Source organism: Chanodichthys erythropterus, chromosome 13 (genome assembly GCF_024489055.1).
Source record: "Chanodichthys erythropterus isolate Z2021 chromosome 13, ASM2448905v1, whole genome shotgun sequence".
NCBI lineage: Eukaryota > Metazoa > Chordata > Actinopteri > Cypriniformes > Xenocyprididae > Chanodichthys > Chanodichthys erythropterus.
In genome coordinates, this window is record NC_090233.1 from 52,119,133 (window position 1) to 52,144,553 (window position 25,421).

At 43.7% G+C, this 25,421-nt stretch overlaps 1 protein-coding gene across 1 annotated transcript; it reads right to left on the minus strand.

Annotated features, from left to right (window-relative positions):
• Positions 1-11,058: 11,058 nt before the first annotated feature.
• On the minus strand, positions 11,059-24,566 carry LOC137035021 (cytosolic phospholipase A2 gamma-like). The gene is made up of 9 exons (XM_067408266.1): positions 24,541-24,566; positions 24,243-24,354; positions 16,081-16,223; positions 15,799-15,997; positions 14,535-14,646; positions 14,320-14,460; positions 14,050-14,115; positions 12,089-12,177; positions 11,059-11,214 (listed from the first exon to the last, which is right to left on the minus strand). Exons 1-9 carry the CDS (start codon positions 24,564-24,566, stop codon positions 11,059-11,061), a joined length of 1,044 nt encoding a protein of 347 aa, XP_067264367.1.
• Positions 24,567-25,421: the final 855 nt, after the last annotated feature.

The window sequence follows — 25,421 nt, forward strand, 5'->3', positions numbered from 1 at the left end:
TTATTCAAACATGCATTTGAAGAACATTAAAAATTATAATGAATATGTAACGGTGCATAGCTATATTTATCAGAATGTTGCTTTCTAGAGTTCACTTTTCTATCTGACTAATGAGTTTATGGTCAATGAATATGTTTTTCTGAGGTAAATGTGACGTTACGTGACATTGTTTACTTTTTTATTGACGTCTTTCTGAGGTTGAAACACTGACTGAGCGATTAAATGAGAAATGATACGGATTTCAGTAAGTTGTACTGTATATTTTAACATACTTTCAGATGTTCATGCATGTTTATTTCGCGCTGTAACTGGTATTAAAGCGGAGGAGAGGATGATCACATGCTTCTCTTTAACTGAAGCGCTACAGTGACGCCACATTAAACAGCATCAAAACGGTATTTATTTTTTGAATCTCATAATTAGATGGGCGTCATTTGAAATCTGAGACTATGCTTATCAAAAGTAACAAAGCACAAAGATTATTGCGATTTATTGGATGGGAGGTGCTACATATTCTGCTCATTCATCAACTGAAAACAGACTAGACTAATCGATTCTTGGGATTTAATAATCGACATTGGTTCGTAAAAATGAGAATCAATTAAAATCGAGAAATCAATATTTTTTGAGTGGTGTTCCAGATGTTATGTCCTAGAAGGAGGTGGGAAAAATCCAAAATATGATCTGTATGGAATATAGCATAAGTAAGGATATTTATAGGCAAATACTCAAAACTGGTTTAGAGATTGTTACCAGCATAAAGATTGTTTTCTATACTTAGTCGATACAGCAAATGTACTGCTGTGCTAATTATGTTGATTCATGTTTTATTACGAGTTGATGCTTTCGCTTTTTGCTTGTAAACTTGTTTAGTTTCAATGTTCATTTGTTGTGGATTCAAGCTATTATGACACCTTCCACTGCATATAGTAGCCTGAACTTCTTTCATTTATCTATAGATAGACATAAACATGAAAGTAAGCAGTTTCATGCAAAATCCATCCCAAAAGCTGTCAAATAGGCTGATTATTATGTTTATTATGTTTACAACAGTGATTTGGGGGGTGATTTAGACTTCCTGACTACATGTTTGATTACAGGATTAGACAATATTTTGTTTTTTAAAGGTGCCCTAGAACCCTTTTTCACAAGATGTAATATAAGTCTAAGGTGTCCCCTGAATGTGTTTATTTTTTGTTTTTTTAACTGCCGATTCTAGTAAAACTAGAATCATTCGCCGCTATAGGACAGGAAGAATTATCTAAACTTATCAAATCATCAAAATCAACGACATGTATGTTAGACCCAATGCCGACTAAACTACTGAAAGAAATGCTTCCAGAGGTCGTAGGTCCACTTCTTGATATAATTAATTCATCTTTAACACTTGTCACAGACACGCCAGGCTCCACCTCACCACAGTACCCACGCACTCAATCACCAGCTTATTAATCACCGCCACCTGCACCTCATTCACTCTGCAATCACCAGCACTACAAAGCCACCACTCTCACACACACTCACTGTCCGGTCTCGTTTGCACTACGCCATGTATATGCTTACCTTAAGGACTCCCCTTCAACATACTTACCTGCTCCAGCGATCTCCTTCATCTCCTTCGTCTCCTGGTCCCTTCGTGTGCTTACCCTTCTGTGTGTGTGAGTGTCTCCAACGTCTCCCTCCATCTCAGCTCAACTCCTGGATCCACAAACCACACAAGGACAGTATTACTTTATATTCATCTCTCAAGAACCTGATAACAGCCATTATCACTCTGTGTTCCACATATTGTTCCAATAAACTCACCTGGATTGCTTTTATCTCTGCCTCCGTGTCTATATCATAACAGAAGACCGGACCCTAACAACTAACGGCATGAGTACAAACGATCCATTCCAGGAACTCGTGGACGTGCTGCGTCGAGCACTCACACCACAGCCCTCAACATCGTCATCCCACAACACGGCTGTCTCCGCACCCACCAGCACCACTCCTTCACCTGCATTCACCGCCAGTCCCATGGCCAAACCGGCGCCCTACTCTGGATCGGCGGAGGAATGCAGCGGATTTCTTCTCCAATGTGAGCTGGTCCTGGAGATGCAGCCGCACCTCTACACCACAGACACGGCTAAAATAGCGTTCATTATTTCACAACTGCAAGGGAAGGCTCTGCAATGGGCAGATTCGTTGTGGACCCAGAAAGGCCCAGTCGTCCAATCCTATTCGGCGTTCGTCTCCCACTTCCGGGAAGTATTCGGGAAACCTCTGACTGATTCCTCGACTGGTGAGAAACTTTATAATCTAAAGCAAAGAAACCTATCTGTTAACGAATATGCCTTGCAGTTTCGAACGCTAGCCGCCACCAGCGGATGGAACGAGCAAGCCCTCATCACCACGTTCCGTCAGGGGCTGGAACCCTCCGTGCGGCTGCATCTCGCTGCATACGAGGACTCCATGGGACTAGAACGCTTCATCCAACTCGCCATCCGCGTGGGGTCCCGTATGCAGTCGTGCATTCAAGAACACCAGGGCCAGTCATCCACCACTAACCTCCTCCGTCGGTCCGAACCCGTCAGCTCCCCAGAACCAGCCAACGAACCCATGCAAATTGATCACTCTCGTCTCACCCCTAACGAAAGACAAAGAAGGCTGGCCCTGAATCTCTGTCTCTATTGCGGTACAATGGGGCATAATCTCTCCACATGCCCAATCCGTCCTCCTCGACCCGTGGTGAGTGCAATATTTCCCTCCATTCAGAAAATGAAACCACTCACTACAACTGTAACCCTTACTGCTGCTAACATCTCTGTTCCAGTGGTGGCGCTCCTTGATTCAGGGTCAGCCGGAAACTTCATCTCAGGCACCCTCTGTAGACAACTCAACCTTAAGATCTCTCCTTCACCGACGAGCTATCAAATCCACTCCATCACGGGCAAACCCCTAAGCCGCAGACACATCCGTCACTGCGTGGGTCCACTACAATTCAGCATCGGTATCCTGCACACTGAACACATCCATTTGCTGGTTCTGGAGGAATCCACCGCTGACGTGGTTCTAGGGCGCCCGTGGCTGGAACAACACAACCCCAACATCTCCTGGCGCACGGGCGAAGTCCTGAAGTGGGGCGATCACTGCTTCCCAGACTGCTTCCCAGCGCTTCCTGTTCCAAAACCTCCACTCTCCAAGTCTCTTCTCGTGAATGCCACGTCCATCGAGAGCCCTGTTGAGAAGCGCTCCGTGGATGTTCCCCCTGACTACGCCCCCTTCAGCGACGTCTTCTGCCCGCAACGCGCCTCCAAGCTTCCTCCACACCGGCCATGGGACTGCGCCATCGATCTGCTGCCGGGTGAACCAGTGCCCAGGGGACGCATATACCCCCTGTCCATACCGGAGGAGAAGGCCATGGAGGAATACATCAAGGAGGCACTCGAACAAGGTTACATCCGCCCGTCTACTTCCCCTGCTGCTTCAAGCTTCTTCTTCGTGGCAAAGAAGGACGGAGGCTTGAGGCCATGCATCGATTACCGTGCACTCAACAAGATCACCATCAAGTTCCGATATCCACTTCCCCTCGTCCCAGCGGCCCTGGAACATCTCCGCGGTGCCACTGTGTTCACCAAGTTGGACCTCCGCAGCGCGTATAACCTCATCCGGATACGTGAGGGGGACGAGTGGAAGACCGCCTTCGTCACACCCACTGGACACTACGAGTACCTCGTGATGCCGTATGGCCTGGTCAACGCCCTCCGTATTCCAGGATTTCATCCACGAGGTGCTCCGGGAGTTTCTCCATAAGTCCGTTCTGGTTTATATAGATGACATCCTCATCTACTCCCGGAGCTTGGCCGAACATCGCCACCACGTTGCGGAGGTCCTCCAGCGCTTACGGCAGTTCCATCTCTTCCTCAAGGCTGAAAAATGCTCATTCCACCAACCCTCCGTCCAGTTCCTGGGGTACGTGATTGATCACAGTGGCATCCGGATGGACGAGGGGAAGGTCTCCGCCATACAGTCCTGGCCCACTCCTACCACCATCAAAGAACTCCAAAGATTCCTAGGTTTCTCCAATTTCTATCGCCGGTTCATCAAAAACTACAGCACAATCGTCAGTCCACTCACCAACCTCCTCCGTCACCAGCCCAAGTCTCTGTCCTGGTCTCCATTAGCCACCGACGCCTTTGAGACCCTGAAGAAGGCCTTCACCACCGCTCCCCTCCTCGTCCACCCTAACCCGGACCTCCCGTTCATAGTAGAGGTGGACGCATCTACCACCGGAGTGGGAGCGGTCCTTTCACAGCAGCAGGGGACACCAAGTAGACTCCATCCATGCGCCTTCTTCTCCCGCAAGCTCAACCCGGCGGAGGTCAACTACGACATCGGTGACCGCGAACTCCTGGCCGTCAAGCTTGCCCTTGAGGAGTGGAGGCATTGGTTGGAGGGAGCTACTCACCCATTTCAAGTCCTCACTGATCACAAGAACCTCGAATATCTGAAGGCCGCAAAGAGACTCAACCCTCGCCAAGCTCGCTGGGCTATGTTCTTCTCTAGATTCAACTTCTCCATCTCCTACCGTCCTGGTTCTAAGAATACGAAGGCTGACGCCTTATCTCGCCTCTATGCTCCTGAGGAAAAGCCCGAAAAACCTGATACTATTCTGCCGGAGTCCATCTTCGTGAGCCCCATCCAGTGGTCCGAAGAAACCATTCCCTCCGCCAATGCCTCCACACGCACTCCGCCGGGTTGCCCACCGGGCTTGCAGTACATCACACGGGCACGTCGCACTCCACTCCTGCACAACGTTCACTCTTCACTTGGCACTGGTCACCCGGGGGTCAAGGAGACCCTCTCGTTGCTCAAACAACGCTTCTGGTGGCCCAACATGGCCAACGACGTCAGGAGGTACGTGCAGGGCTGCAGGGAGTGTGCCATCTCCAAGAGCCCACGCCATCTTCCCACCGGCAAGCTCTTTCCTCTGCCCGTTCCTGAGAGACCCTGGTCACACCTGGGAGTGGACTTCGTCACCGATCTCCCCGAGTCTGACGGTCACACATGCATCCTGGTGGTGGTGGACCGCTTCTCAAAGTCCTGCCGTCTGATACCCCTGGAGGGTCTACCTACCGCCATGGCCACCGCAGAACTAATGTTTAATCATGTTTTTCGCTATTATGGATTACCTGAAGACATCGTCTCCGACAGAGGACCCCAGTTTGTCTCACACGTCTGGAAAGCCTTCTTCTCCCTCCTGGGTGTGACCGTCAGCCTATCGTCTGGATACCATCCTCAGTCGAACGGGCAGACGGAACGGAAGATCCAGGAGATCGGCCGCTTCCTGCGTACCTTCTGTCACGGCCACCAGAACTCCTGGAACCAGTACCTGGGTTGGGCCGAGTATGCACAAAACTCTCTCCGCCAAGCCTCAACGGGACTAACACCCTTCCAGTGCGTACTCGGCTACCAACCCCCGATGTTCCCCTGGGACGGGGAACCCTCCAACGTTCCGGCAGTCGACTACTGGTTCCGGGAGAGCGAGAGGGTGTGGGACTCAGCTCACCACCAGCTGCAGAGGGCCCTGCGCAGACGCAAGATGGCAGCCGACCTTCGACGCTCCGAGGCTCCTGTCTACCAGCCGGGGCAGAAGGTCTGGCTGTCCACCCGGGACATCAGGATGCGTCTGCCCTGCAAAAAGCTGAGTCCCCGCTTCATTGGCCCGTTCACCATCCTTCGGCAGATCAACCCCGTCACCTATCGTCTCCAACTCCCGGCACAGTATAGTAGAATCCATCCTACATTTCACGTGTCTCTACTCAAACCTCACCACCCTTCTGTTGTTCCCTCCACAGAGCCTGACGTGGCAGCCGCCGAGCCCCCCTTCCACTTCTCCTAGAGGACGGCACAGCCTACGTGGTCCACGAGATCTTGGATTCCCGGCGCCGTGGTGGTAAACTCGAGTACCTCGTGGACTGGGAGGACTATGGTCCCGAAGAACGCTCATGGGTTCCCAGGAATGATATCCTTGATCCTCTTCTGTTACAGAACTTCCATACCAACCATCCAGACAGACCTGCCCCGCGACCCAGGGGAAGACCACCACGACGTCGGGGTCCGCGGCCCTCAGGAGCGGGCCGTGGGAGGGGGGGTACTGTCACAGACACGCCAGGCTCCACCTCACCACAGTACCCACGCACTCAATCACCAGCTTATTAATCACCGCCACCTGCACCTCATTCACTCTGCAATCACCAGCACTACAAAGCCACCACTCTCACACACACTCACTGTCCGGTCTCGTTTGCACTACGCCATGTATATGCTTACCTTAAGGACTCCCCTTCAACATACTTACCTGCTCCAGCGATCTCCTTCATCTCCTTCGTCTCCTGGTCCCTTCGTGTGCTTACCCTTCTGTGTGTGTGAGTGTCTCCAACGTCTCCCTCCATCTCAGCTCAACTCCTGGATCCACAAACCACACAAGGACAGTATTACTTTATATTCATCTCTCAAGAACCTGATAACAGCCATTATCACTCTGTGTTCCACATATTGTTCCAATAAACTCACCTGGATTGCTTTTATCTCTGCCTCCGTGTCTATATCATAACAACACTAGGACACGTGCCAAAAACCTTTAAGCAGGCTATTATCAAACCTCTTATTAAAAAACCTCAACTAGATCCGAGAGATTTAGTAAATTACAGGCCAATCTCGAATCCACCTTTTCTGTCAAAGATACTAGAAAAGGCAGTTTCAACACAACTGTGCTCCTTTTTAGAAAGAAATGGAATCTGTGAGGATTTGGATCTGAGAGACTGCTCTCGTTAGAGTTACAAACGATCTACTCCTATCATCCGATCGTGGCTGTATTTCTCTATTAGTGTTATTAGATCTCAGTGCTGCTTTTGACACTATCGATCATAACATTCTTTTAAAAAGACTTGAAAACTATATTGGCATTAGTGGAATTGCTTTGGCATGGTTCAAATCATACTTATCTGACCGTTATCAGTCTGTGGTAGTTAATGAAGAGATATCGTATCGATCACATAAATATGGGGTACCACAAGGCTCAGTATTAGGACCGTTGCTTTTCACTCTGTACATGCTGCCCTTAGGAGAGATAATTAGGAAGCATGGTGTTAGTTTTCACTGCTACGCTGACGATACTCAGCTCTATATTTCCTCGCGCCCTGACGAAACCTACATATTCACAAAACTAACAGAATGCATAGCTGACATTAAAAACTGGATGACAAGAAATTTCTTATTATTAAATTCAGAAAAAACTGATATCCTAATCTTTGGACCAAAAACTTTCTCACGAAAAAACCTTGAATACTCTCTAACACTTGACGGGTGCTCCATTAAACCTTCGTCCTCAGTTAGGAACCTGGGTGTGCTCTTTGATACCAATCTTTCATTTGAAAGTCATGTTTCTAGTATCTGTAAAACCGCCTTCTTCCATCTAAAAAATATATCTAAATTACGACATATGCTCTCAATGACAAATGCGGAACAGTTGGTTCATGCATTCATGACCTCAAGACTAGATTATTGTAACGCTCTACTGGGTGGTTGTTCTGCTCGGCTTTTAAACAAACTACAGTTGGTCCAAAATGCGGCAGCTAGAGTTCTTACTAGAACCAGAAAGTATGACCATATTAGCCCAGTTCTGTCAACATTACATTGGCTCCCTATTAAACATCGTATAGATTTTAAAATCTTGCTACTTACTTATAAAGCTCTAAATGGTTTAGCTCCCCAGTACCTAAGTGAGCTCTTAATGCATTATAGTCCTTCACGTTTATTGCGATCTCAGAATTTAGGCCAGTTGATAATACCCAGAATATCAAAATCAACTGAAGGCGGCAGATCCTTTTCCTATTTAGCACCTAAACTCTGGAACAATCTTCCTAGCATTGTTCGGGAAGCAGACACACTCTGTCAGTTTAAATCTAGACTAAAAACACATCTCTTTGCTCTTGCATACACATAACACATTATCAATACATTAACATTTTTCAAATCCGTTAAAGGATTGTTACGCTGCAATAATTAGGTCGGCCGGAACCGAGAACATTTCCTATAACACTACATATACCTGTACATCAGAATAAGAATGGCATCTACGCTAATATCTGTCTGTCTGCTTATCCTGAGGTTTGCCGGGTGCTGGATCCAGGCCGTATCCAGATCAGATGGAGAACCTGCGTCTGGACCTGACTACAACGTAGCCCAGGAGACAATGGGCCTTAAGATCCAATTCTGGCTGCATCTATAATTCAGATTTTTAATCCCCGTATCCGCTTACATATATTTATATATAATCTATTTTTAATCTCTATAAAAAAAATTTATAATTCAGATTTTGATCTCCATATACATTTACATATATTATATATATCTTCCAAGGGGTTTTTCCCTCCTAGGACTTTTTTCCCAGTGCTAGCACGCTGGGTTTTTCTCCTAGGGTTTTTTTTCCACCCCTGGGAGTCAGCCGACACTGGCTTAATGTAGCACCATCTTGTATATGTTACATATTACCACGCTTGTTTGTACAGTTTATTTTTAACCACTTCCCTTTTTTCTGTGCTTTTAATATGTAAAGCTGCTTGGAAATAATTACCAATTGTAAAAGCGCTATATAAATAAATTTGACTATTTTGGGGCATAATTAAAAATGCGTAATTTCTGTGCGTGCCCCCTTTAAATGCTTGGGCTCCCCGCCCCCAAGCATGCAACTCTATAATACATTGCATAAACAAAAGCTCACACAGCTAATATTACCCTCAAAATGGATCTTTACAAAGTGTTTGTGATGCAGCATATCAGATTGTGTGAGTATAGTATTTATTTGGATGTTTACATTTGATTCTGAATGAGTTTGAGGCTGTGCTCCATGGCTAACGGGCTAAAGCTAACATTACACACTGTTGGAGAGATTTATAAAGAATGAAGTTGTGTTTATGAATTATAATATTGTCTCTGTGAATACAGTAAGAAACTATGTTAACTTTAACCACATTTAACAGTACATTAGCAACAATGAAACATTTAGAAAGACAATTTACAAATATCACTAAAAATATCATGATATCATGGATCATGTGAGTTATTATTGCTCCATCTGCCATTTTTTGCTATTGTCCTTGCTTGCTTACCTGCATAAAGTTGGCTGTGCGCAGATCCAGACGTTAATACTGGCTTGTCGAATGCCTTGAACATAGGCTGGCATATGCAAATATTGGGGCGTACATATTAATGATCCTGACTGTTGTGTAACAGTCAGTGTTATGTTGAGATTTGCCTGTTCTTCGGAGGTCTGTTAAACAAATGAGATTTACATAAGAAGGAGGAGACAATGGTGTTTGAGACTCACTATATGTCATTTCTATGTACAACGCCAGGGCGCAGTAATTCCACACGAGTCACTCGAGGGTGGCTCGCGCTCTCTGTGGCAGCCAAGCCAGTTGTTCCCTGCCAGTGCGCCGATTGTGCTGGCTGCACAGAACACACCAGGGTCCAGTTGCATAAACCACTTAGACTAGTCTTAAAAGTTAAGACACTATTTTTTTTTCTTGAAGAGTGTTCCTAATTTTTTAAAGTCTGTTACATAAAAAGGTAGACTGGTGTAATTGGAACTGGAAAAATAACATTGATTACCCCTTGGTTAACTGCAAGTTGGTCAAACTAGTTCTTAAGACACAGTCTTAATATAGTGACTAAGTTTATGCAACTGGCCACAGGGCCCAGCCTCGAGAGGCTGGTTCCCTGAGTATTTTTTTCTCTCCAAACAGTCAGATGGTGCTCACCTCCTTATATGATACCCGTCTGCCTTTGGTGCCCTCAGGGGGGCGCTCTGCCAACCCCGCCGCAATGCCGGGGCGCACTAGTTCCCTGTGAGTTACCCAAGGGTGGCTCGTGCTCTTCGTGGCAGCCCAGTCAGTTGTTCCCTGCCGGTGCAACGATTCAGGGCATTGTGCTGGCTGCCCAAAACATCTCAGGTGCCAGTCTTGAGAGGCTGGTTCCCTAAAACCGGCTTGCATAACACCAATTCTCACTACCATCTCAGACATAAAGCTAGGGGGGTGGGCGATCATACGTGGTCGCTCGACTCGAGGCAGGACTATCATCTTTCGTGGCACATAAAAATGTCTGGTGATGATGGCGGTATTTCTAGCTCTGAAATATTTCCTTCCAGATCTCAGGGACCATCATGTGTTAGTTCGATCAGACAACACATTGGTGGTCTCATATATATTTAGGGGGATCTGAGGTCATGCCCTTTTACAATTTGGCAAATCAGATCCTCCTGTGTTCCCAAGGGAAACTGCTCTCCCTCAGAGAGCAGTTTCTCCCTCTCCCTCTGCTCCCACATTCTCTGTGACAGACATCCTGTCGAGGCAGGGGCCAAGGCCCAGGGAATGGAGACTTCACCCCGTGGTGGTGAAGCTCTCTTATGGAGAACTATGCCTAAGCCCAAGTGGATCTGTTTGCATCTCGAGAGACGACTCACTGTCCACTGTGGTTCTCAATATCAAACCCAACACCTCTTGGGCTGGATGCTATAGTACAGCCGTGGCCGAGGCTACCACTGTACACATTTACCCCAATTGCGCTGCTCCTGGGAGTTCTGGAGAGAGTTTGCCGGGACGGGACCCGTCTGCTATTAGTAGCCCCGTTCTGGCCAGCCCGAGTATGGTTCTCGGACCTGGTATCTCTCCTCGACGGGTCTCCATGGAGATTCCGATCAGGAAGGACCTTCTCTCTCAGGTGGGAGGTCTAATACTGTACCCCCCGCCCGGAGTTATGGAAGCTGTGGCCTCTGAGGGGGTGCAGCTCATAGATTCCGGCCTGTCAACTGAGGTTGTTGTGACCATTCTCCAATCCAGAGCTCCCTCCACGAGGAAACTCTATGCCTTGAAGTGAAGATTTTTCACTTCTTGGTGTGAAAATCACTAGTGGGATCCAGTCAACTGCCCGATTAGCGCAGTACTGGAGTTTCTGCAGGAAAGATTTTCTTCAGGGTTATCCCCCTCCACGCTAAAGGTGTACATGGTGGCCTTAGCTGCTTACCATGCTCCTTTCATTGGGGTATCTTTGGGGAGACACCCGGTTATCACTCGTTTCCTCCATGGCACTTTGAGGCTTAGACCTGCAGTTTGCACGAGAGTACGGCTTGGATTTTTGGCCATTGTGTTTCTCTCGCCCCCTTCGAGCCTATCGAAGAGATTCCAGAGAATTTCTCACACTTATACAGTGTTCCTCCTTGCTATTACGTCTCTCAAATGAATTGGAGACATTCAACCCCTGTCGGCATCTCCATCGTGCCTAAAATTTGCGTAGGTCCTCACTAATACTGTGAGATCTATTGTACTGCAGGCCTTCTGTCCTCCTACATTGTGCGCCTCGGCTTCACACGAACGGTCACTTGCTCATATGGCGACGTTGGTATTGTCGTTCCCATAGCGACTATGCAGCGCGTGTTCCCTTGAAAGGGAACGTCTCGGTTATGTATATAACCTTAGTTCCCTGAATAGGGAACAAGACGCTGCGTCGCCTTGCCATATTCCCGGCATGCCCGTAAGTGCCTTGCTTCAGGATTCAGAAGCTGAATGAGAGTGTTTTCCGGAAGGCCTTATAGTTCCTGGTCAGTGACGTCACCGCCTATGATGTTCCGTCACCAATTGGTCACATTTCATTAGTGCTTCATGACGCAATCATGCAGAGGCATTCCCATAGCGACTACGCATCGTCTCGTTCCCTATTCAGGGAACTAAGGTTATATACATAACCGAGACGTTTTCTATAATAGTGCTAAAGTGTTTTTTTCTTAATTCATAATAACCAGGTTGAAACAGGTTCTGACCTGTTTTATTTATGTTTGACTGACAAATATGCATCACATGACGTTTATTAGTTTATTTTAAAACAATGGATGGAAATTTTGATAACACTAAGGTACACTTAAGGTGAAAATCAGCATCCCCACAACTCTAGAAAAGTGGTGTGGAGAATGAATGGATGGATATTAGAAACAGCTCAACCTACCAAATAGCCAATAACCAATCCGACCTCTCAAACGGTTGATTACATCCATGGTGTAACTCTTTAAATTCAGTTTTTCTGCTTTTTTATCAATAATTCTCAGTCTTTCCAAATGAATTTTGCCTCCAGAGAGGTCTGTAAAAAGATGGGACATGTATATTAGTGAGTTCTTCTTATTCTAGTATGTGTATTTTTTTTTGGTTTGTTTGTATGTTTGTTTGTTTGTTTGTTTCATGGTTTGATTTTCATAATTGTTTTTAGATTTTGCCAAAAAGCAAAAATTCTAATACATTTTTTTTTTTTAAATTACATTTAATCATTTACAGATGCTTTTATCCAAAGCAACACTTACAAATTACACATTTTAAAGGCAGATATGATATGATATGAAATAGGGCCTTTTGTATTTTATACAGTATGTAATTGAAAAAAAAAAAAAGTTTCCTTCTCAAATCTAAAGGCCTGTTCACACCAAGGATGATAACTATTTTAGCGTTCACATCGTCCAGACCAACGCACAATATCATTCTGTTTATTAAAGGGTTAGTTTACCCAAAAATGAAAATTCTTGTTCTAAACCTGTATGGATTTCATTATTCTGCTGAACACAAAAGAAGATATTTTGAAGAATGTCTGTAACCAAACTGTTGATGGGCCCCATTGAATTCTACTATGGAAGTCAATGTCCATCAACTGTTTAGTTACACATTATCTTTCAAATATCTTCTTTTATGTACAAAAGAAAGAAACTAATTGAGGGTGAGTAAATTATGACAGAATTGTCATTTCTGGCTGAACTATCTCTTTAAATTAACCCATGTGAGTCCAACCTCAATTTTATGAAGTGATGTGAGTGCATTGTTTGTGCAAAAAACATAATGAAGTACTACATTATGTTTTTTGCACAAACAATGCACTCACAAAATATTAATCCTTATATTAATATTTTTATTTTTAGGTGAACTAACCCTTTAAGCACAATCTGCAGTTTTGTCATCTGTCACTTTAAATGCTCAAGCTCTTTAAGCAGGATGGATTCTGATTGGCTGTCAATGTTTTTATTATTCATCAGCTGGATGTGATTCCAATGATATTGTTTCTCTGCGCCATTACAGTGTGGACTCTGCTATTCTTTTATAGTGATTTTAGAACAATATCTTTATCATTAGAGTTATCATCTTTGGTACAAATGGGCCCTAAAACTTTCATTAAGACGTGAACACAAGGCTGTGATGGACATACAGACCAATCAGTGGCTTGTTACCGTACAGTGCTGTCCTGATGGATTCATCAAGAGCAGAAGGATCTTTGCCAGTCAAAACTGGAGAGTTTGGATCTTGTTGTCTGAGCTCTGATATAGGGTGCAGTACGTGCTTTGAATCCCGCTGCAAAGACTATGATGATTTGCTGCTCAAGAAACATTTATTATTCTTATTATTATTATCATATTTTCGGGGTAAGATAAAAATGGATACTTTTATTCAACAAAGATGCATTGAATTGGTCAAATGTTACAGTATAGACATTTATAAAGATTTCCATTTCAAATAAATGCTGCTCTTTTCAACCTTTTTCTATTCATCAAAAATCCTGAAAAGTATCATGATTCCCAAAAAAAAAAATATAAAATAAACTGTTTGATAATAATCATAATTTTTTTCTTGAGCAGCAAATCATCATATCAGAATGATTTCTGAAGGATCATGTGACACTGAAGACTGGAGTAATGATGCTGAAAATTCAGCTTTAATCATTAAATTACATTTTACTTAATATTCACAATTTGTAAAAATATTTTAAATATTACGGTTTTAACTGTTTTGATCAAATAAGAGACTTATTTCAAAAAACATTCATAAATAAAGCCTAAGAAATGCTTTACCCTTCCTCATTTCCTCAAATATTGTTTCCTTTTGTTGAAAGAAATCTGAAAAACAAAACAAACAAAAAAATCAAATGGATGGTAATGAAATAACTGTTAAATTTAAGTCAAATTAAGGTCAGAACCTTTTATCTTTTGCCAGAGGAGTTTCTCAATCTCCACTTCATCAGCTAAAGCGCTTCCGCATAGAGCTATAGAAAAACAGAGAATATCAGCAAACATGAAGTTTACAGTAAAACAGTGGACACCCTAACACATAACATAAATAGTACATATTTTTATGCCATAAGCTAATAAGACCTGACATTTAGGTCAATGACGTAAGTGTACAATGTACAGTATAAGCTGATATTACAAATATTAATATTAAACTCCCCTTTGACAGAGTTTGTTACCTTGCAGGTACAGCATGTCAAATTCATCCTGCTGATTTTTCTTGGAGCCTTTGTGAAACTTGCTGCCAAAGTTGGAGGCGTCCACAAACGCTCTAGTGAGAGAATAACCTGCTTCATGAGGAGTGATCTCAAACCAGGGGTCTGCACACAGAAACACGTCTATATAACAGCTGAAACAAACACATTATCTCTCTCTCTTTCAGACAAACACAGACCTCCGATATTGTGGTGTTTGCACTTCTTGTCGATCACGGTGTAGATGGGAAATGGGACTTTACCATCTTTGCTCTGCTGGCTCCACTGCTCTGTGAGTGTGTGTTCATCGATCTAGAACACAGTTTTTGCAGCTTCATGTTAAGGTAGAGACCAGGGACAAGCCAGCATATGCTGGTTAATGTAGGTTTTGAAGCTGGTATGCTGGTTTGAGCTGGTTTATGTAGATCAAGTGCTGGTGCTGGTCCTAAGATGGTTCAGGACCATCATAAACCAGCTCAAACCAGCATACCAGCTTCAAAACATACCTTACCTTATTTCAACAGATCACCAACAAAACAACAGTTATCTTGCCTCAGAGCATCTTTACATTTATGCAGTGAGAGACTTTTACTGAGAAAATTAGTCAATTTCATAATTTCATTCATGCTTGAGATAAAGAAATATGACTGTTGAAGAACAAAAGTCATTTAGGAGAAAATACAGACATTGTAAAGCATATTCACTCGTTTTAACCAACATCAGAGATAAAACGAGTGAATATGCTTTACAATGTCTGTATTTTCAGATATAGTTGAAATAATTATAGTTTAAATAATTAAATAATATAGTTGAATAATTGTTCATAAAATAAGCCAAATTTTATGAACAAATGACACTTGAACTGGTTCTTTCAGTTAGTCAAAACACATGTCGCAACCTGTCTAGCCTGATTTATGTACAAATCACTCTTATGAAACTGTTCTTTGTAATGAGTCAAAAACACACAGAGGGAGCAACATGTGCATATACCAATTCATGAACAAATGACTCTTATTAACTGGTTCTTTTTATTGAGTCAAAACACAGCGCAACCTGTGTAGCCCGATTCAGTGGACCGCCTTTGAATCACTGAATCAAAATCTGATCATTAAGTAAACTGCAAGATAAAAAAAAATCCTACTTTGCCCTGAGTAGGTTTGAGAATTTTTTATTTTTTTTTACACAACCCCTGAAGAACTGACTGCGGTCATGCTATCTATGCTTAAAATGTATTGCGCGTCTACATGAGGTTGCATGGTAGGTGTTTAGTGTCGGTATAAATATTTAAAAAATTTATTTAAAATTTAAAAAAAAAACTGTTTACTGCAAACTTCAAATATGTCAGGTCATAAATCCACAGGAAATATGCATTATTGGTTGCTTTGGTGTCACTCCTCATAGTCCTTGTGCAACCTTAAATAATCTCCAGATCTGTCCTGGGTCATGAATAGGCTCTTTACAGACCTCTTTCACAAATGTCGTGATGACCATCACTGCCCAGATGTCAGTCAGACTGAAGTGGTCTTTTCCATAATATTTCTTGAGTTTGGCAAATGCTTCTTTCCAGCTGACTTCAGGACCGCTGAATCTCTGGATGATCTTGTCTTTCACAGTCTCTAGTTTGGTGGACCAGTCTGGTTCCTGATATAAGGAGGCCATACACCTTCAGAGGAACAACATATGCTGTCAATTTTGGCATTCGACCCATGTCTCTGTGTGTATGTGTGTGTGTCTCAGTGTTCATACCAGGTGGATCCAGAGACTCCGCTCAGATTAAGGATGTAGTCCAGAAGACCTGTTTTCTGAAGCTGAACCAGGGATCCCAGCAAACCCACCATGGCTCTTTGTCCTCCTCCAGAACCCAGTAAGGCAATGTTTGGCACCTCATTCTGAAACACACACACACACACACACACACACACACACACACACACCATTCAAAGCATTATATTATCCACCTTATTTTTAAAGTAAGAGCCCAGCTAACAGGGAACATTCTCAGAACTTTAGCGAATATTCGGGCAAACATTCCTCAATAACGTTAATAGAATGTTCATTCGATGTTGTCTGGTCTTTATGTTCTCAAAACGTTAGCATAAAAAGGTTATTTGTACATCGTTCATGGAGTGTTATTTATTTTCTAAAATGTTTAGTTAGATGTTCGCACAGCAAAATCCCCAGAGTTAAATCAACTCTGCTCAGACTACATATGGTTCCTCTGTAAATAGTGGTAAAGTAACACTGAAGTAGAGTTAAAGTTAATGAGATAATTAAGCAATTAATAAGTCTGTGACTGAAGTCAGTTGTAGTTGTTTCTCTTTTCTTCAGTGATTCTGCTTGTTAACAGCAGGTGTTCATCACTAATTCTCAATCATCACTCAATTAATTGCTTAATTATCTCATTAACTTTAACTCTGCTTTTGTTATTTGAACAGTATTTGCAGAGGGACCATACTCTGAGCAGAGTTGGTTTAACTCTGGAGATTTTGTTGTGTACTTGTTTCAGTATGTTCAGAGATGTTTAAAAGTAACGTTTCACTAATGTTTGCATAACCAAGATAAAATGTTTTTTAAAATATAAAAAAAAAACCATCTCGGTTATGTATATAACCTTAGTTCCCTGAATAGGGAACGAGATGCTGCGTTAGCCGCTATGGGAATGCCTCTGCGTGATGTCGTCATGAAACACGTATGAAATCTGTCCAATCAAGAGACGGAATGTCATAGGCGGGTGATGTCACTGACCAGGAACCATAAAGCCAGCCCGAAAATACTCTCATTCAGCTTCGTAAGGTCTGAAGCAAGTCGCTCTCGGGCATGCCGGGAGTATGGCAGGGCAACGCAGCGTCTCGTTCCCTATTCAGGGAACTAAGGTTATATACATAACGGGACGTTCCCTTTCAAGGGAACTCGCGCTGCGTTAGCCGCTATGGGAACGCTAATCCCAACGTCGCCATAGTAACAAGTGACCGATCGTGTGAAGCCGAGGCGCACAGTTCACAGTAACACTTGAGCCCCAAAAGTGGAGCCGAGGTCGAGTTCATAAAATCTCACAAATGTATGCGGTGAGGACCAGCCTGCCACATCACAAATGTCATGAAGGGAAACCCCCGATATAAAAGCCTTCGAGGCAGCCATACTCCGAGTGGAATGAGCCCTAACAGCCAATGGTGAAGGCTGTCCATCCGATTCATAAGCAAGTGAGATAGCCTCAACCACCCACTTGCTCATTCTCTGCTTAGATGCTGGTAGGCCCTTCCTAGGTGCACCAAAACACACAAACAGCTGATCAGCTTTTCTCCACATGGCAGCTCTGTGGATATATGCATCTAGTGCCCTAACTGGACACAGCAGATTAAGCTTTTCCTGGTCCGATTATGTAAATGGAGGAGGACAAAAGGCCTGCAGTATAATAGGTTTCACAGAATTAGTGAGAACGTTGGGGATGTATCCTGGTCTGGGATGGAGGAAAGCCTTCACATTACCAGGCGCAAATTCCAAGCAAGATGGAGAAACCGACAGGGCTTGAATGTCTCCAATTCACTTGAGAGACGTAATGATCAGAAGAAACACTTTCTTTAGTGTTAAAAACTTTTGACACCTCTTCGACGGGTTCGAAGGGGGCCATAGAAAGGCCCTGTAATACAATGGCCAAATCCCAGGTCGGAACTCTCGTGCGTACCGCAGTTCTAAGCCTCAAAGTGCCACGGAGGAAATGAGTGATAAGCGGGTGTCTCCCCAAAGATACCCCACTTAAAGGAGCGTGGTAAGCAGCTAAGGCCGCCATGTACACTTTCAGCGTGGAGGGGGATAACCCTGAAGAAAATCTGTCCAGTAGGAACTCCAGCACCATGCTAACCGGGCAGTTAACTGGATCCCAATGGTGATTTTCACACCAAGAAGTAAATAATCTCCACTTCAAAGCATAAAGTTTCCTCGTGGAGGGAGCTCTGGACTGGAGTATGGTCTCAACAACCTCGGTTGAGAGACCGGAATCTATGAAACGTGCCCCCTCAGAGGCCACACCCACAGTTTCCATAACTCTGGGCGGGGATGCAGTATTAGACCGCCCGCCTGAGAGAGAAGGTCCTCCCTGATCGGAATCTCCATCGGAGACCTGTCGAGGAGAGATACCAGGACCGAAAACCACACTCGTGCCTGCCAGAACTGGGCTACTAATATTAGACGGGCCCCGTCCCGGCGAATTCTCTCCAGAACTCCCGGGAGCAGAACAATCGGGGGAAATACATACAGCGGTAGCCTCAGCCATGGCTGTACCATAGCATCCAGCCCAAGAGGTTCTGGGTTTGACATCGAGAACCACAGTGGACAGTGAGTCATCTCTCGAGACGCAAACTGATCCACTTGGGCTTCGCCATAGTTCTCCCATAGGAGCTTCACCACCTCTGGCAGGAGCACGGGTAGCAACACTCTGCTTCGGTTGTTGCCTGTAGTGTGAGGAGCTTGTACTCGGTTACTGCTGCTCTCGCCCAGCAGCAGAAGGGACTTGGGCCCGTCAAGGGAGAAACTGCTGCAAGGCTGCAGACTGTTTCTTCACCTCCTGGAACCTTTCAGTGACAGATGTAATAGTGTCACCGAACAGGTTGGAAGGATTCAGTGGGGCATCCAAGAGAAATGTCTTATCCTTGTACTTAATCTCAGTGAGATTAAGCCACAAGTGCCGCTCCATGGCCACAAGGGCTGCCATAGACCGGCCCACTGACTCGGCCGTCTCCTTAGTGGCACGGAGAGCGAGATTGGCAGTTAGACGTAACTTCTGAATGAGATCTGCCCCCACTTCATCACTTTCTCCTAAGTCCCTCAGCAGGTCAGCCTGATAAGCTTACATGATAGACATGGTATTCAAGCATGCACCCGCCTGACCTGCTGCCGAGTATGCTTTGCCCACTAGCGCTGAAGTGGTCTTGAGAGGCTTAGTGGGCAGCGTCGGGGCTTTGAGGGACCATGCCGCCTGAGAAGAGTGTCATGTTGCAAACATGGAGATAAGAGACAGATCCAAGTGCAAGGGATTGTTTTTAATGGGTAATCCAAAAATCGTGAGTCCAAAAACAGGCAAGGGTCAAAATCCAGTAAAGCAGTCCATACAAAACAAGCACAAGAAAAACAAGAAAACACACAATGAAACCGGTGATCTGAGCTGAAAACTCCATGACTAAAGCAAAAACAATCCAGGTATAAATAGACAGACACTGATAAGGAAACACAAAACAGCTGGGTGTAATGACATAATTAATTGTCCGGGAAGTGTGTTATGGGTAATGAAGTCCAAGGGGTGAAAACAAGAGTCCGGGATGAAGTGCCCTCTAGTGGCTGATAGGGCACTCTCACTAGCTCTTGGCATCACCCTATACCCGTGTTTCCTCATCCCCGCCACATTGCTGTAGACGGAAGATTGAGGGGTGTAAACACGGGTAGATACCGGTCTCTTCCACAACCTCGACACTTCGGTGTGGAGGTCGGGAAAAAACGGTAAAGCCCGACGTGGAGGTTGAGCAGACCTAGATGGCAAAAAGCTTTCATCAAGCTTGCTTTTCACCATCTGCTCTTGCTTCTCGGCTGGCCAATCGATGTTCAGCTTTGCGACAGCACGAGCAAGCACCTCCATGAGCTCCTCAGAGCTCGGAGACTGAAGTGGTGAATCTTCAGATTCCCCCGTTGCCACGCTAACAACATCCAGCTCCTCAGAACTGGACGCCATTAACGTGACTGTATCCATCGGAGCGGAAGAAACCGCAATGCTTGCTTCCTGCCTCCGAATGGATACACTACCGGATGCAGCAGGTGAAGGCAGTGATAGGGCATGGCCCGTCTCCAACGCCTCTGCTATATCCATCTGCGAACCCCAAGACATCAGAAGCAGGACCCGAGCCTTGGGGAACGCAAGCTGAGCCACTCTCCTGGAAAGAGAGCCCGGCGGGAGCGCAGCGTTCTTAGCGGTAGCTGCTCACAGTGCACACAGGCAGCCCCCTCGAGAGCTGCCTGGGCATGCTGCACTCCCGAACACACATTTCATGCGAGTCCCCGTCCAGGATAAAACGCGGACAAGGGTGCACGCACTTCCTGAAGTGTTGCTCGCTCGCCATAATAACATTATAAGTGACAGACAACAGTAAATGGGACAAACAGTTCACACATAGCGCTTGCTGAAGACACAGAAGCTGAATGTGAGTGTTTTCGGGCTGGCTTTATGGTTCCTGGTCAGTGACGTCACCCGCCTATGACGTTCTGTCTTCTGATTGGACATATTTCATACGTGCTTCATGACGACATCACGCAGAGGTGTTCCCATAGCAGCTAACATTAAACATAACATTTTCTGAGTGTAGACCAAAGATTTTTTTGGTCCTGAGACTTCCACAGAAGATATATGTATATATATATATATATATATATATATATATATATATATATATATATATATATATATATATATTAAAATATTTAGACCAATTTTATTATTGATTGCAATCAGGATGTGAATAGAGTTTCAACTAGTATAGCAAAAAGTGTTTATGAAAAACATTGCCTTCCCTACCCTATGAATTTTATTTTTTATTTTTTTTTGGAATCACATGAAATTTACTACTTTTTATTGTTTGCATTAAGAAGTGAAAAGAAAATAACTGTGTTTAAAAAAGTATCTTAACTATTTTCATAAAGACATTTACAGTGTTTTTCTGTATGATAATAATGGGAAATGTGAAACGGTCAGGAATTTGTTGACATAGCATTGAAGTGTAGTTAAAATCTTTGTATCAGAATGTGTGAAAGTGACGATGAACTAGCATCACCTTGGAATCAATGCTATTAAGGGATTAGTTCACTTTCAAATGAAAATTACCCCAATATTTACTCACCCTCAAGCTATATTAGGTGTATATGGCTATCTTCTTTCTGATGAACACAATCTGAGTTATATTAACTCCCTGAGGTCTGAAAACGCGCCGGCGCGTTTTGCAGGATTTTTTTCACATTGCGGCAAAACAGACTTAAAATACTCCGTCATTTCTTGTCATAGAGACATAATATATCAATTGAAACTATAGAATGTCTTCTTTTATTTGTGTACACTCAGAGTAAAAACACAATGTTGTACTTTTTGTAAAATAAAGAAAACTAACATCATGCGTGATCTCTCGTCTCCCTCTGAACGAACTCCAATCTGATAGTTCTCAGAAAATGAACTGTAACTTATGAATACTAATGACAAAAAAAATGACACTTACGTCTAAAGAAACGTTGAAATGTCAGGTTTTAAATTGTGCAAGTCAAATCGAAAACAAACATTCTGTGTTTATGTAATCTGTATGAAAAGAGAGCTATGTCAGAAGTCTGTGATTCAGCTCATTACCCGCTAATGCGGCCATGCCCACGGAGCCAGCGCTATTCAGAGGCAAATTCAGAGGCAATACATGCATTCATCGTCTCAATCATGTATTTATTGTCTTGAAAAGTGTTTATTTGGATGTTAAAGCAATGGTTAGCTGTCACAGACACGTCAGGTTCCACCTCACTCCCTTACTCACGCACTCAATCACCGGAGTTCTGATCACCGCCACCTGCAACTCATTACCACAACCATCACCACGCTATTTAAACCCCACACTCACACACACACATTGTCCGGTCTCGTTTGTGATACACATGCTGTATACTTACCTCAAGGACTCCCAACACGATACTTACCTGTCTCCATAGTCTCCATCGTCTCCTGGTCTCCTCGTGTCTCTACCTACCTGTGTGTGTGAGTGTTCCCGTCTGCCAGCTCCAACGTCTTCATCTGCCTGCATCTGCAATGTAAACAAAGGACAATATTACCTCTCTTTACCTCTAAGATCATCATATCCATCATTGCACTTACCTGTTGCTCTGCTGATATTTCAAATAAACATCCAAACTGCTTTCACATCTGTCTCCGGTGTCTATACTGTAACATTAGCGATCTGTAGAAGGCATGCAGTTAGTTCCTAGTTCCTTTTCTTCTTTATATGAATTTGTGGCCTAAAGGTGTACAGAGAGCGCCCTCCAGCTGCAAGTATGAATTGAAAAAACAGTATCCAGCACTCATAGTGATGACAATAAATATTACTTCTCAGTATAGAAAATTGACATAAATATATAAGAATCCATCAATATTTCTCCAAATGTGCATGCTTTTAAGCTAAAAGCCTATATGAAATGCCATAGAGGTAACATAATTGTTCAGACACTTTGCATCACAGAGATACATTATATTTTAAAGAATATAATAGAATACCATTATTTTAAATTGTAATAATATTTCACATTATTGCTGTTTATGATGAGCTGAGACATTATTACAGAGGGTTTTGACTAAAAGGCCTCATTAATATGCAAGTCATTTCAGGTCATTATTATGCAATTCTTTTGTCTTCTCACGTGTAAATGGGCCATTATTCATGCAGATTCACACCACCATGCATACTGTGTTTCTTGACAAAAAGTGTCTTAGAAAAACTAAATCAATATATTGTTTTATATGAAGGAGTAGGCAGCATAATTTTTACATAGTTCTGAAGCAAAAACTCTAGTCTACAACATCCAATACCCAAAAGTCTTGTGAACACAGATTTAATATACTTTTGGCCTTATTTCTGTGACTTTTTTCTTTTTTTTCAATAACCACGCATAAACATTATTCCTTCAAAAATACAAACATGTACATACATGTTCCTCACATATTATTGTAGCCTAGTTTGTGCTGAATACAGTGTAATGACAATTTTGTTATTTATATATTTATGAACAACTGAAAAAAGCACAAATGTCAGGGCATGTCAAAACTTCTCCAAGCCCCAAATCAGCCTCAGACTCCAGAGGGTTAATAAATATCCTGACGCATCCAAGCTTTATAATGGCAGTGAACAAGGTTCATGTGTCACGGTTCATGGGTTCACTGATTCATTCTCGCTCTGTCTGTGTGTGTGTGGTGTTTGGGTGCTGTCAGTGTCAGCTAGTCATTAGCATTGTTTGATGACTTATGAGGCTGATCAGTAACAGGTGCGTCTTGTTATCTATATGTAGTTGTATGTTTGCTGTGTTTCTTTGTCAGATCGTTCACTATGTTGTGGTCTTGTGTTCCCAGCAGTTTTCCCATTGTCTCCTGTTTCCTGTGAGTTTGTTCAGTTCAAGTGAGGATTCTCATCCAGCCGTGTTTCTCGGGACTACCGTTTGCCAGTGTGTATTCTAGCCTGCTGCTGTCTTGTTGCCACCCACGACCTGTTTCTTGCATATATCTGACCATCTTGACCTGTTCCTGTGGCTTTTAATAAACTGTTAACACTCACTATTGGATCCAGTTTATTTCCTGACATCATGAGTATGAGCTAAAGAAGGTGTCTCCATCCACATCTATCCACCATAAATGTACTCCACACGGCTCCATTGGGTTAATAAAGGCTGACGCGATGCTTTTGTGTAGTAAAAAAAAAAAAAATGTTAAAATAACTAGCTTCCGCCCGACTGCCTTCCGTATTCAACTTACGAAGAAAGTCTTTATTAACCCATGGAGCCGTGTGGATTAAACGTATATAATGGATGGATGTGAATGGAGACACTTTCTTCAGCTCATACTTGTTGATCCTGTTCACTGCCATTATAAAGCTCTGATGCGTCAGGATATTTATTAATATAACTCTGATTGTGTTCATCAGAAAGAAGAAAGTCATAGACACCTGATATGGCTTGAGGGTGAGTAAATCTTGGGGTAATTTTCATTTGAAAGTGAACTAATCCTTTAATGTTGATGCATCATTGTTGACTAAGAAGTGTTTCAGTGGTTGCTTGCCAAGAATGGCATAGTTTAAGAAACTGATGTGACGTGATGTTCATCTCAGATATATGAAATATAAAATAAGAAGCTTTACCTGACTGCACTCTATCTGAAGCTTCTTCAGGCTTTGTAGAAAAGATTTTCTCCTTCCGTCTATAAACTCTGCTTCATTCTTATTCAGAGAGGGTTCGATTCGCACCTCACCGCTGCAGCGACAGACAGAACAGTCCTGAATTTAACTTATTCGATATTTAGATATTTAATATTCTAGATTTCAATGCAATTAAGTCTGCTGTTTATTTTGAACAGTTATTCTCAGTTAGACTTTAATTGTGTAAGTAACAGTACAAAACTTATTTTAATGCTTCCATGAATCTGAGCAGATTACACACCTTTCCTGGGGTTTGGATGCACTCATCTATAAAAAAATTCCACATGCAAGTTTCTGTTATTTGAGATTATATATACATATACTGTCTATAATACAGATGATTGTTTCAGACGTCATGCAAATTTACATCCTTATAGTTTTTATTCATACATAAAATGTAATGATCAAATTAGCATCACTGTAAAAAAAAAAAAAATTTAGCTGTATAAGTCCTTTTAACTTAAATTAAACTGACTTAAAGTTTGTTCCAAACATACAATTATTTATAGTATTGTAACAAGGTTAGTAGATATGGGAAGAAGGAGGCGGGAACCGGCGAACATTGAACGTAACTTTTAATTCAAAATAAACAAAGAACAAAACGAAAGTAATACCGGCAGACCCTCGCGGACGTCTGCCGGCCACACAAACATAACAAAACATAAAATAAAGTCCAGGCCTGGTCCTCGTCCTCCACGGTAGTCGCCCCTCCTTTTATGCTCCCGGAGCTCCTCCGTGAGGGACTCAAGGCCGGTGCGCCTCCCAGGTGAAGCTCATTAACACTCGCGCCACCGGCCTCGCGCCGTTCCCTCACGGCTCTCGCCCGCCCTGGTCGCCACATACCCCCACTTCCCGAGACTGCGCTCTACTCCCCCCCGGGGCCTGTCTCGGCGGCCGCAGCACCTGGGGGTAAGGACAGACGAGACGAGAGAAAGGAGACGGAAGCAAGGGGAGCGACAGGACGAGAGAGGGGAGAGAGGAAAAAAAATAAAAAATTCTTGGTCCGGTTCCCCGACACACTGCCGCTTGGTCCTCAGCCTGCCGAGAGGCTCTTCTTCGCGGTGCCATGCGGTGGCACTGGACGCTCGGTGGACAGCCCGATCCTCGACCGCCTCCTGGCGG